The sequence below is a fragment of the Dermacentor silvarum genome, chromosome 3 (assembly GCF_013339745.2).
Source record: "Dermacentor silvarum isolate Dsil-2018 chromosome 3, BIME_Dsil_1.4, whole genome shotgun sequence".
NCBI lineage: Eukaryota > Metazoa > Arthropoda > Arachnida > Ixodida > Ixodidae > Dermacentor > Dermacentor silvarum.
The window spans coordinates 149,211,609-149,225,811 of record NC_051156.1 but is presented as its reverse complement, the minus strand read 5'-3'; the positions used below and the strand labels follow the sequence as shown (position 1 = coordinate 149,225,811).

The window sequence follows — 14,203 nt, the reverse complement described above, 5'->3', positions numbered from 1 at the left end:
AGATGATGCGAAACTTCGAAGCCGTGATGGATCAGCTAGCGTGTGTGTGTATATATCGAGGCTGCAGCACACAGCATGCATTGAGGGGTTACAGCTGACGCGTCTATCTCTATCTCGCCTGTCACTCGAGCACGCTCGATGGCTCACGCACGGGAGCGATAGATAGAAGTTTTTTTTTTTTTCTTTTGTCGAAGAAGAAGACACTCCGATCAATGATCACGCACGCTGCGCCAATCTGTCAGCTCCATGGGAGCGTGTTGCCGCTGCTGGAGAGAGATGCGAGCTCACCCTCGGCGAACTATCTCACGAACACTCACACGCGTTCACATTCCACCACCTCTCCTCCTCCTCCTGTCGGCATATATACAGGGCGCAAAGCGCAAGAACGTACGCACGAACGAACACGCTATACTATAGACTTAGCGTTTTGCCTACACCGGGCGCGCGCATGCGCACGTACACCGTGTGTACATACAGTGTACATATATACGTGCTCGTGCCGGCGGCACTTCCTCGTTTTCAGCCTATCAAGAAATGTCACAAGAAAGAAGGAAACTGTAAGACGTCTTTCCCTATATATCTGTGCTATACGCATCCCGCTCACATATACGAGCAGCAACTCGTATCATGGATTAGTGTATACATATTCGAGGCATGCTGTGTTCACAAACAGAGAGAGAGAGAGAAAGAAAGAAAGAAAGAAAGAAAGAAAGAAAGAAAGAAAGAAAGAAAGAAAGAGAGGAGGTGACGACAGAGAGCGCAACGAGGACCAATTTTCTACGCCAGGGAGCACGTGCAATGCGCGTATATGCACAGAGATGGGTTGCACGTGTACGAGCGGGCGTTCTGACAACGACGTGGGCGAATCGAGAACGAGAAATATCAACAGGAAAATTAAAAAAAAACTGCACGCGTTCTCGAACGAGCTGTGTCGAGCAATCGCTGTACTTAGACACTCCGCAGGCAGTGCATTTACTCTGTAGCCACGCATATACATCTGTGTGCACCGAAGGGAACGGGAAAGCTGCAGATTGCTTCTCTATCGCTTTTCTCGTCTTTTTCTTTCTTTCTTTTTTTATTTCAGGTACGCGAGCCTAACTATAAGGAAATGATAAAGGGAGATATAGCGTCAACAATGCATAGGGCGTAGAACGTTAACGTTTTTTTGGAACGAAGCACCGGCGAGCATGAGACTGCGATAACTATAAGCGCGCTGCTATTGTACAAAGAGTGCGAGTATATATATATATATATATATATATATATATATATATATATATATATATATATATATATATATATAGTGTTATTTCTATAGTTGTTTACGAGTGCAGTGGACCTTCGCATGCGTTGCATGACGGAAAGCGTTGACCCGCATTAGGTAGCCAGCGAGCGCGCCAGCAGCATTTATGAAAATAAATATTCCTCCCCAGAGCAGACTGCATGCGTGCCGTTATACACGACGAACGAGTATAATATAGCGCAGAAGCGAGACAAGGGACATTGGAGGCGATTATAGAACGAACAACTGCAACATCGTGAAAAGGCGCGAGATCATGTATAAACGCCACTCAGGGCATTCACTTAATCCATTTTAGATATATGTTTATTAAATAAGCCGGGTTTTACTTACGAATACTCTTTCGCTTAAGTTACTGTTGTGTTGCATATGCAGTATGCTGTTTTGTTGCACAGAGCATCGAGAAACAGAGCACATGCATGCATATATAGCGCATACACAAACGGTTGGGCGAGGGCTGCCAGTCAGATATTCTACTTCTCAAATCACTCTGCCGATGCTGCGTATGCCGTCTGGCGCACATCTGTCAAGAGGGGTAGACAGGCCATCTGTAGGCACTATGATAGTATACGATCTCCACGAACACAGATAATAATAATAATAATAATAATAATAATAATAATAATAATAATAATAATAATAATAATAATAATAATAATAATAATAGTAATAATAATAATAATAATAATAGTAATAATAATAATAATAATAATAAAAGGGAGGATTGAAACGTATAAAGGAAGCAACAAAGTAGTGTCCAATATCTCACGGTATGGAAATAAAAAGTAAGCACGAATTTCTTTAATTGATGTGTGAGACCTTACGCTGATTGAATATATTTATAGTGCACTTAACTAAATTGCTTCATCATCATCGTCAGCTTGCTTATAAGTTCTTAAACGAGGGCGCCGGCTGCATGCAGTGCAAGCTACGCGTAACGTCTTTGCGCACGCTCTGCCGCGCAACTTACTCTGCAACGCGATGCCTAATGAAGCGACTGCCTTCGTCTTTTTAATAGAGGAATTTTATGTCACTTATTGAAACCGAATTCCTTCTGGTTTGATGTTTGTTGTCCTTTCTTGTATTTCACATTGAATGTGTATGTATATGTTCGCTATTCACGTGTGACACACTTGAAGCAATATTTACAGTTCTGGGACTGTATATATTCACAAGGTTCTTGCGATAGTTTCTAGCAGAACACATTCCCGACCAATCGATTTATAATATCAAAAGCGGCCTGCCAATAGCAAGCAGCACGCAGAAACAAATATAATAGTGAATTCAGCCTCCGGTTTCTATTTCGCTGCTTCCCTGCTTTGCAATACAGAACTTATTAATGAATAGAAAAGAAATGACGCCATGGGTACAGGACACGGACAATCATGGCGACTGCTGTCGTCGTATTTATCGTTGCGAGATTATTGTGTGCTAAGTCGCATATGCGGGTGGCGTTCCGATTAATTGCTGACTAAAAACATTTATAAAGGAACTACAGACATTTTGTTTACAGCTGTGTCAAATGTCCTTCGAGGTGCTTCCAACTACAAGACCGTATACCGCCCATAAGTAAACTACGGAACAAAAAAGTCCTATTCTATAAAAAAAGGATATATAAATATTTCGTAGAACTGGAAAGACTGCTGTGTAACTTTCATGCGGTGCTGCTGAATGCAAATATGAGGGCGCACTTCCAACATGGATGAGTATCAGGTCGCAGAGTCGTTTTTATACATATAAGGAACAGCTAACTATATGCGGTTGCGGAGTCATGGACATGTAAAGCAATCTGCAGAAGCACACAGCTTGCCGATTCCCCGGGACATCGATGTACTTATCTTATCGCGACAGCGCGTGTACACCATGCCACAAGTAACCAGAACGAGAGTCCTATTTTTTATAGAGCAATAAATTTGGATATTCTGCGGTGCCTAACAAGTGTCGTTTTTTTTTTCTTCGTTTTTTTTTCTTTCTGTCTCTGCATTCGTCCGTCAAAGCTCAATCACGTCACGTGGAGATGTAGAACCGAAGGAAACGAAAAGTTAACTCTTATCAAAGCGAATTTTTTTTTAAAATCAGGAGATTCTTCATAGACTTATTAAAAGTCAGTTTGTTGTGTAGGTTTGTCGTACAGTCTAGTCATATGAAGCCTATGCGCAGCATATACGCGATGGTCAAATAACACGTTTATTTTCTTTGGCCTATTGTAGTCCTTACACTGCTGAACTTTATTCCAGTTTTTTCTTGCCGTAAGTCTACAGACAAAATACAAACAAAAGGTTTAGGGCGAAAACTCCACATTGTAAGACATATCCGTCGACAATCTATAGACTTCACAGGAGTACGTTTGCAAACTTTCTTATAGATTGTCTAATTAAAATTTTTGAGAGGCAACGACCGCGTTTCCACTGACGTTATCAAAGCGCAATTCTTCATGACTGAGAAACAGGGCAGGAATAGGCAGTTCACCGGTGAAGCAAACTTTAGTTTAGTCCTACTGCGTTCTCGGCTAAACATCACGCCAAAGTCTCCAAACAAGGAAGAAAGTTATATACGCCCTATACGTGCCAAATTAAAAGCTTTTCATAGCATCGAGAGATGGACAGATCAACAAGTACGGCGTGGCAGCCATTCCAAACAGAACATTGTCCTCTTTTCCCCAAATGTTCGTTTGTTGGATTTATATACAACTTGATCAAAGAAACAAAACAAACAAAAACAGCACACAAACTAAAAAGCTCATAAAATAGCATGCTGAGCTGCTGCTCACGTGTAGGCATTCACACCGTTCCATAGATATCAGACGATATCAAGACTTCCTGCAGTGATTTTGCAGTTCAGCATTGCACGTATATATGCAGGCACACGGCGCGCGCGGTTAGAAAAACAAACGTGCACGAAAACTACACCGAAACGCGCATACCGAGTACGCATGCGCGCGCACGTGCGTGATAGAGCGTTATTCGTGCGGCCAGCAGTCGTTCACACGGGCGTCATTTGGCGCGCGGCGAAGCGCGTCCGAAACACAAGACTTGCATTAGCGACTCGCTCCACAAAGCCCCCCCATCCACACCTTCCAAAGACCTCTCCTCCACCAACTCCCCTTTCCAACTTTATGCCTCCTCCACATCACACGCACAATCGCAGACATTACTTCTACCCCCGGTCCTCCTTCCCGATAAGAAAAAACAAAACAAAAACAGTGCCGTTTCTAATTGCTTCGGACAGACCAAGGAATAAGAGCGCTTCTTCTCGACGCAGCAAAGAGTATAGATATGGCGCAAGACGCTGGCGCGCGACGTCTGTGTTTGTCGATGCTATATCCTTCTCAGACGCCACATAGATAGCGTATAGATAGCGCGAGGGACATAATCGCTTTTCCAAGTCGGCTCTTATTACTCTACCATGGTATTTTACGAACGCGAAAACGCTTCTTTCTTTTTTTTAACGCCACGGTTTTTAGACGCCGAAAGCAGCGTTTCCGCGTACGTGAAGAAAGCATAAGTCTCTCTTCGTGCTTTATTTATTTTAATTTTTTTTAACGGCAAACAATTTTTCTTCGCCCCTTAAATGCAGACTGAAAATTTAACGTCGAGAGGTTGGTTGGTACGTTGATGCTTCGTCCGGCACTTTCGTGTCGTCTGGTGTTAGTTATCCGAAATGCGCACCTCACAGCTTTCGTGGTTTGTGGCAATTTTCACAAAAGCTGACTGCGAGAATATGATTAAACCACTTTCATATTCAGTTCGATCGGCGGACATCTGTTTTTATATTCGGGATCAATATTTTACAAAACCGCTTCCGATGTATGTGTAATGCTGAAAATGATTGAAGGCAATGTGCAATGAAATGTACTACCGCATATAAATTCGTAACAGCATAGCTTAATTCATTCTACAAATCGTATATACGCTTGGGACTACTGCTCCATACCTTAGAAACCGACTACAGAGCAGTTAACAAAGGCGTTCTGATCAGTTTGTCCTGATTATCAAATTTGTGCTGATGGTACAATAATTAAGGGGTACATGCAGAGCAGATATAGGCGCATTGTTTTGCGAGATTGTAATCACTTAGTTCAAAATAACGTGGTACTTCAGATAATGAGAGGCCTTCAGCATTGGCGGTGACATATGATGTTGAGCACACGACACTCTAACGTGGAGGGTCACGTGGATTCGCATGAGCGCGTCCATATATAATTCGATAAGGCCAGACGTGACATCTACACCGAATCAACCATATTCAAATGTTTTACAACTGGGGGAGACAGGCTTCCTGCGTTCACTAAACTTCGCTGAATGAAGTTCATTGTATTCCTATAGAAAATTGCGTCGGTATATATATATATAGCTCTGCGCTAAACCCGAACGGCTTACGGGCGGATCGCGTTCCTTAACTTTAGGTGCCCGAGTTTCTAAAACTCCTTATATTGTAGGATAGAGTGTTGATCCAGTAAGGTCCCATGGTTAGTTATATATTTATATATACTTCCAGTAAAGTTTTGTATGCGCATATTTTCTGAGAGGATCTGTTGTTTCACAGCAGCAACGACTCGTGATATAAAGGCATGCAATGAGTGACAGTCGGCCAATCAAGGTATATAGCACATGATTGTTCATCTTGAAAGCAGAACCAGAGTTAGAAATGCGGAACGATCAACAATGTGAGAGAACACTGAACCTGGGCATCAAAATCGAAAGTGCGTTAAGTGTTGCTTGCATGATATACCATTGTTTTTTTGCTGAACTTGTATCAATTCTATATACAATGTTACTCGCATTCCCACGTTTTGGTATGTGTCGTAATAGCCTTGGAACGCGCCTTGTAGCACAGGCCCCATTGATATACATATATAGACCAATAACAACGGGCGCGATATTCGTTTGCTGGCCGAAGCAGAAACGCACACAGTTTCGGCAGGCTCAGCATGATATTCTTTTCTTTAGCTTGTCATCACGCGCATAAGTACATGCGCCAGAGATACTGCCTTTATCGTCTCGTTGTTAACCATGCATCAAAAACAGGGGGGGGACGTTATTCGGAGCTAAAGCACAATGAACCTCAGTAATTAAAGTCTCAATTACATGATAACCGTGCACTTCAGGGGAATTAATAATGAATGACTGTATACGTACGTTCGTATAATGTCAGTTTGCAGAAATGCAGTATAATCGCGATGGCCTTGCAGCGAATACAAGTCTATACAGCGGAGAAGCGGAAAAGCATATATACACACGCGAAGCAAACTGTCATCTGCCCGAATTAAAGTGACGACACGTGTATAAAGACTTTAAAGCAGCAGCAATGCCCCACGCGTGAGACGCACTTGAGCGCCAATTCAGTATGTATTTCAGCAGGTAATTCATGATAAGAACGTATAACGAATGCACAGGTCGGTGCAATTAAACGGCTCGAAGTCTAAATTCTTCGATATCTGCTATACAGGGCCGCCTGCATGGTTTAGCAGCGCATCTTATAGCACGTATTCACGAAATATAGTTCTTGTGCGAGATAAGTTCGTAAAAACAATGCATATATATACATATATATGTGTGCGTAACGATATCCAGTATCAATAGCGAATATATGATTATAGCGAAGGCAGCCGTAATATCCCTCACGAGCGAAGAGTTTTGTGAATTCTGCGCCTGTTGACGAAAGAAGACCCATGGCCAACGTGGTAAAATGACTCTAATTAAAGGTTAAGCGTTTCTGGTCAACGTGAACTACACGAAGTGCTGCGATCCGTACAGCGATAGAGGTAATGGAAATTTATTTTAAGGAGGGGTAACCAGATGTAGACCCGATGTATATATATGTATACACTGCGATCGCCATATACGAGAGGCGCTCCATATATAAAGCGCGATTATATCGTCTTCGAGTGTCGCCTTGCACTTTTGTTCTATATACAATTTTCAATTGGCGGTGTTGAACGGCGCGATGGTGCAAAGCACGGCATATATAGTGCGACATTTGAATGTTTGCAGTTTTATTCGCCGCCGATCCCCCCCCCCCCCTTTTTTTTTTCTTTTTTACCAAAGAAGCCCGACGCAGCGTTTATTTGCACATTCGAATGATCGATGGACAAATCCATAAGATTACGCGATGTCAGTTATATATATAGTTAAAAAGACCCGTGGACATATACAATTGCTATGAGCTTATTATACTTCTGTGTCTACCAAATAAAGTCTATATTTATACAAGCGTTTACACTTCAGCGAGATCGAGACCGTCTAACAATATATGCGTTGATTAAGACTACAAATGTTCGCTAATCGAGAGCTGTCGAGAACGCTATACATGCAGCGAAATATATGACATGCCAAGTGAAACCTAAATATATTACAACGCTCGCCAGTGGAGTAAAACAGTGCGCGGGGTACTTTGGTAACAAAGGTGTGTGTACACCGATATATAAGAACGCTTCTGAGTATTATCGCATTATTGAAGCGTGCGCGTGTCGATGATTAATAAGTGTATACTCGAAACACACGCACAAAGCTCATATGCATCCTATGCGCGGCACTAACCATCCGAGAAGCTGAGAGTGTCATCGTATACAGCAAATATAAAACAACCGAACGCTTGCAGTCGACTGAACCGCGATTGGGAGGCTACTCCTCGTAACTCCGAAGCCTGGAGTCGCAGCACCGAGTCCAAGGCCAGGAGCAGTCAGCGTAATTTTCGACACTATACCGCGGGTATACCTTTGAGGGGTGAATAAAACGAATACGTGATTCTTGCTGTCCTATATATACCAACGAATGAGATTCAACGCAGTGGAGGGCAAAATAGCGCTCACCAGTCGTCAAGAACGTGCACGTCCTCTCACAAACACACCGTGTGCACTCAAACTCTCCTGCGCATCCAGCATTTCCGATACTCACAGGTCTGTTGTACGTACACAATTCTAAAATGCGACGGGTATACTGTCTCGTATGCGGTCTTTAAACTCGTCACCGCGCAAAGAATCCCATGCAGCGCTTTCACGAGGTCTAATAACTAAAGGCACTATAGGCACTATCGCGCGTTTTCCTATTCTCTTCGAGGAACGGCTTTCGTTACTTTTCACTACTGTTATCGCGCAAGAGTCGCCCAAGCGAGCGGTATACTGGGAGTCACCGGCGGCCATGCGCAGCAACGGAAACGAGACAACAGCGAGAAAAAGCGCGCCTCGCGCGGAGGCCACCACTCAACTCACCTGCCCGACTTGGTGATGATCATCTCGGTGCCCAGCTCGTGGAACCGTCCCCACAGGTCCTTTCCCTCGAGGTTCACCTTGGGGTCGTCCTGGACGCCGTCGTCTTCGGGCTCGAAGCCCGGCGGCGGCCGCAAGTGGCGCGCCGCCAGCAGTTCCTCGGGGGTGAGCTGCGCCTGGGCGCCCAGCGGAGGGACGGCGGGCACGGGGGGCCCCACGAGCTTGGGACCGGCGCCCGGGAACAGCTGAGGCGCGGCACCGAACACCGGCGGCAGCCCCAGGGGCAGGTACGGCGGCTGCTGGCTCAGTATCGAGTGCATCGAGAAGTCCGACGGGCTCCGCGCCGGCGGGCTCGAACTGGCCGTGGCGCCGGGCAACAGGAACGGCGTGAAGGCCATGCACTGCCCGGGCTGAAGTTCGGGCTCCACCCGCATCGGGAGTTGTCGCGCACGCACCACGCTCGTTGCTACTACTACTCTCCGGCTGAAACACGCGGCGGCGTCAGAAGCACACGGCGGTACAGCCCGCGACGACGGCAATCGCCGCTCGCTCACGCACGGGGTGTCGTCAGAAGCATCGGCGCCGGCTGCTGCGGCCGGAGCAGCGGCGGCGGCGTGGGGCCGGCAGCAGCGCCATCGCTTGCCTCCTCCTTCTCTCGGCCGGAGGAGGGGGAGGGGGGTGTGAGGGTGAGGTGGCAGCACCCGGGGCGGCAGCAGCAGCAGCAGAACCGCCAAGCTCTAGGCGCCAGACCTCTCGCAAGCCGACGACGCCGGAGGAGAAAAAGAATCACGGATCGCGCGCTGGCTTGCCGCCGGGATCGTCGACCGACCCGCGTCGCTTGGACAGTGCCCGCAGACTGGCCCGAGCTGCCGGGCGACGGCTGTTGCAGCGGCGGGCGGTGGTGGGGGGATCCCGCTCGCAGCGAGCCCGCAGCAGCAGCAGCGAGGAGAGAGAGGAAGGCGGCTTCGAGGCGAGGAGGGCGGCGAGAATGGTGAGAATCTCGCGCCCTGCCCGCCGTGGCAAGGGGAGGGGGTGGGGGGTGCCGGGAGGGGCCGCGCCTCGCTGCTCGCGCCTAATGAGATGCGCGCGGCCGGCCAATGGGAGCGCGCTGGGCGCCGCGCCCCGGCGCCGCCAGCTGGCGCCACCTTCCGGCGCCTCCGCGGGAGGCGCGAGAGTCGGCGCCGCCGGTCGACGCCGTCGAAGCCGTGCGCGCTGCTGCGACGGTGTTGCCGCCGAGCCGCTTCTTCCTCTCCCTCCGCCCGCGCTTCCCGAGAAAAAAAAAAGGGGGGGCGAAGGGCGGTTGCCGCCCGAACAGCGGTGCCGTTCCCCAGCCCCCGTCGGATGACGGGCTGTCCTTCTCCTCCTCCGGCTGCTGCTGCTCGTCCTCCTCTCCGTCGAGTCCGGCACAAGAGTGGTGTGCGTTCGTTCGTTCGCCAGAAGATGAAGTGACCGGACCCTTCGGGTGGCTGCATTGACAGCGAGACACACACGGGCCACTTGACACCGCAATAGAGTCGGACTCGCTTTAAAGGCATTAGTCAGCGGGGGTGGCCGGCCGGCGGGTCCCCGCAGATCCGGCTGATGGCGGCCTGTCTTTGGGGGACTGAGACCCCTTTCCTCGGTAGGCATCTCGTCCCCGGCGGCGGTGCTTTTCTCGGGCACCCGCTATCTCTAATTGTTTGGAAATCGTCGGCATTGTCCACTGCTGTCCCCGCTCCGTGAGAAGACCTCGGGGTCTTCGCCCCGCCAGAGCTCTTAAGCGGCTTCCCTTTTCCCTTTGACCCGGCGTTTCCGCGGAGACGGCCGCTAACTTCCGCGGCGCCGAACATAGCGGGAAAAGGCGCCACCACCACCACCACACCGCGTGGGGTCGAGGCTAATGGACAGGGAAACGATGGAGGAGTAGCTTGAACAAACATGTTTTGCGAGAGGCCGTGAGACTGCAGCTTCGAAGACTCCATGCGACTGACTGTCGGGTACTCGTGTCAGCTACCCCACATGGCGCGAACTACATCAGCGCTGTTCTCGTCTCCGTTTCAAGTGGAAATAGTTAACGCTCGCCTGCCTGCGAGCTTTAAACTTTCGCTTTAAACCTGTGCGTTCCAAGTCGCAGCGCGAAATTTTTTGTTCGTGTGAGCATCTGGTTCAATGGTGGGCGCTGTGTACTTCACAAACAATAGCCACTAACAGATACCGTCATCCAAACATTTCAACTGGTGTGCGTTGTGAAGTGCGCCACCGATGAGCTTCGAAACGTCTATATATATATATATATATATATATATTTGTGTGAAGTACTAGTGTAAAGTGCGGTGCTGATAAAATATATGTACAAAAGATTATCACTTCGGGCCTGATTACGGCTCAGTAAAGCCGTGGGCAATAATTTCTTATCAATATGTAAACATAGCATGTCCCTTCAGACGCCGTTCCAATGAAGTTAGGTCACGTTGCCTCGAAAGTTCGCGTACTAATTAGATGTTATTTGTAAGAGTGGGCCTGTATGACACTTGTTACGTAGAAACGTTTTATTGTCCGTTGGTTCATATCATTGTGACTAAGAGAAATCGTATTTCTCGGTTGCCGTTCACGTTCACACTACATACATACATACATACATACATACATACATACATACATACATACATACATACATACATACATACATACATACATACATACATACATACATACATACATACATAGTGACACGTGTACTTGTTTATCTTTCGCCGGTGATCGCTTTTCACCGGTTAACAAATGCTAAACGTTATCACTCGGCACAGGACGTGCCTCGAATGTTATCGATGCTTCTATCTGTCGTCTGTTGTCACCGACGCTCATGTAATCTGCTTGTATGAGCGACGCGAATTGTCTAGTACTTTCTGGAAGACACGCGGGCACCAGGGATTGCTCTGGAACCTTCGATGACTTATGTAAAAAAGCCGACGCGTTTCGCCGCTGATCAAATTTCGACGATCGCCGACTGTGTTCTCCGCTACCGTTGTGCTTCGCGTGCAACTTGCTCTTGTGGGCACAGCTAGGTTCGCGCAATGAAGTCCGCGTCGTCATTCACAGTTTTGCGACTGTTTTCTTCACCGTCATACTACATGACAATATATATATATATATATATATATATATATATATATATATATATATATATATATATAGCCATGAGATATGAGGTAAACTTCTAACAACTCGGGGCTAACTAGCACATTCGATGTTCTCGTTAGGCTGCCCGTGTTAACAGTTGTATCATCCTTGGAAGGGTACATTTTATCCGTTTATCTATGCATGAAATCTGCATGCCGCTTCAAGTCGGCATGTTGATAACGAAACGAAAACGATGAGCTGAAAAGGCCTGCAGCATAATAAGGGTTATCGGAAGTACAAATATGTTTTAAACTAATGCCAATTAAGAGGCAACACGTTAGCTCTACCGATGACGTCGGATTCCCGCAATTACACGAGGAAATGCGTAAAATAAGATGTACAGGCACCACTTACCTTTCTGGTAACTAGCGTAGACGTAGCCTGTGTGTCGTTCTAGGAACAGCAGTATACTGTTGACATTGTCTCGTGGCACTATGTTCAACTATGACTTGCAGTAACCATTGTTGTCTGTGAAAAAGGAAAGATACGAAAGCTGCTTCGTGATGATACACGTCATTGGCGGACACGATTAACATCAGAGGGCAAATGAAATGCAGTGAGTCAGTGACTTCGTCTACAATTTCCCTATTCAAATACGCGTGAAAAGCAGGAATGCTACTGCAGCTGCTGTTGATATTATTTGCATTCGAGATAGAAAGGTGAATTCTACCGACTATATACAGAAGGCAAAATCTCTTTTTACGACATCTGATTTTGTGTAAGAAGGCTGGCGAAATTTTGTTTAATATTAATTAATATAAAATAAAATAAAAAAATAAATACTACACTTGAAACGTCCGAAGCATACAAATATGACAGCGAAGTTTACAGCTTAGATGATTTTGTTACAAAGCTAAAGAAGGCATTGCAAAGCTCGTATACTCACAAGTTGGCCGCTAATCATAGCGGTGTATAATACGTCAATTTGTTGTCCGCTTCAACCTGTCAGTTGGTGCAGTTTTCAGAATTGCTATATATATATATATATATATTATATATATTTATTTATGTTCCTGTTACACAACTGTAAAGTTGATGAATCAGTTTTCTTAATTTTTGCAATAGTCAGCTTGTAAAAATTATTGTAAAACATAGTCTTGTCAGAAACAAAAAAATTCCATAGGATCGCTATACAAAGTTTGACCAGAACGTTGATCCGATCATTGAATTTAACATACATACCACCCTAATGAGTAACACTTATCCATGGACTATGAGTCTTGGCACCGCCAACATCACACACTTTCAGTGTACAGGATAGGTCCACTTTCAGAAATGACATCTAATTAGTATTCGAAGCAACATGATCCTAACTTCGTTAGGAAAGAAGTGTCTGATGAGCCGTCTCAGGCAGACCTGTAGTTTATATATTGACAACAGAATTATTGCACAGGCCTTCATATCGTAACTGGGCTGTAATAATTCCCAAAATGATAATGTTGGGTCTCCTTTATCACTGCACCGCAGTTCACATTAGTTCAATCGTATGTTAACTTAGTCTCTCTGGTTAAATACGCGTTCTATATAGAGATAGCAGTGCCCTAACCTATCACTCCGGGCCGCGAAGCGGCTTGGAGTGATAGTAAGGTTACTACTGTTTTCCGCGCTTTCAACACAGGAGATTACGTGAGGGACTTGTTTTGCTGTCGTTGGACTCAAAAGCGTATAGCCGAGTGTACGCTAGACATGTAAATTAGCCGACTTATGAATTTCATTGCAAGTAGAAAAATCAATTGTGTGATTCCCACGCAGCTAATATATTTCAAAGCGCGGGCGATCAATCATGAGCTGTATAGTGACCAAAGGGGAAAAAAGGAGACGCAGAAAGTGAGTCTAGCAGAGGTATAAAAAAAAGGGAGGAAAAAAAGAAAAAAAACATTGAGAGAGAGAGAGAGAGAGAGAGGGAGGGAGTAAGAGAGAAAATTAACTTAATCAATAATAATAATAAAAGACGAAGATAAAGAAATAAACAGAGAAAGAATGATTGAGAGAGGAGAGAGTATGAAAAACCGTGTGCGTCGAAAAGCCTGCAACGTCGATCGAGGCCTCGCGCGAGGTCGCGTTTCTGAAAACACGATTCCGCGCGCGCCGGGGATTAGCGGCAGTAGTTAGAAAATGCAAAATGGATATATGTAAGAACAATAATAATTTTACTCTGACAAAGGCTTTGCCAGGAGCCGAAACGTCAGACATATATTGTGCAATAACAACATACGTCGTACTATATATATATATATATATATATATATATATATATATATTATGAAGTAAGGATAAATTCTTCAGGCTACCTTTCAAACGTAAAAATATAGGCATTTGCGGGAAAATTAAGTTCATGCTTACATTACACTATTAACTCCTGCACGTATATGTGGCCTCCATGCAAGACATCGAGAGAGAGAGAGCACTTTACAACAACTCGCGAAGCTCTAGGCAATTTGTTTTGCTTACGGTGTATATGCGATAAATCGCATACGACCTGGCACACGGGTGAGCGTGCGAAATTTCGCGCTGCTTCCGTGGAATCGTGACAGTCA

At 45.8% G+C, this 14,203-nt stretch overlaps 1 protein-coding gene across 2 annotated transcripts in view; it reads right to left on the bottom strand.

Annotated features, from left to right (window-relative positions):
* The window catches only part of LOC119445903 (T-box transcription factor TBX2-like), a 60,198-nt gene extending 50,957 nt beyond the window's left edge, over nt 1–9,241 (bottom strand). Inside the window, exon 1 of one of the 2 annotated variants that reach the window (XM_037710202.2) lies at nt 8,511–9,241. In XM_037710202.2, coding sequence (XP_037566130.1) covers nt 8,511–8,941 — 431 coding nt within the window. In that variant the 5' untranslated portion in view covers nt 8,942–9,241. The remainder of the gene's footprint in view (nt 1–8,510) is intronic. The other variant, XM_037710201.2, reaches the window with a different exon arrangement.
* Nucleotides 9,242–14,203: the final 4,962 nt, after the last annotated feature.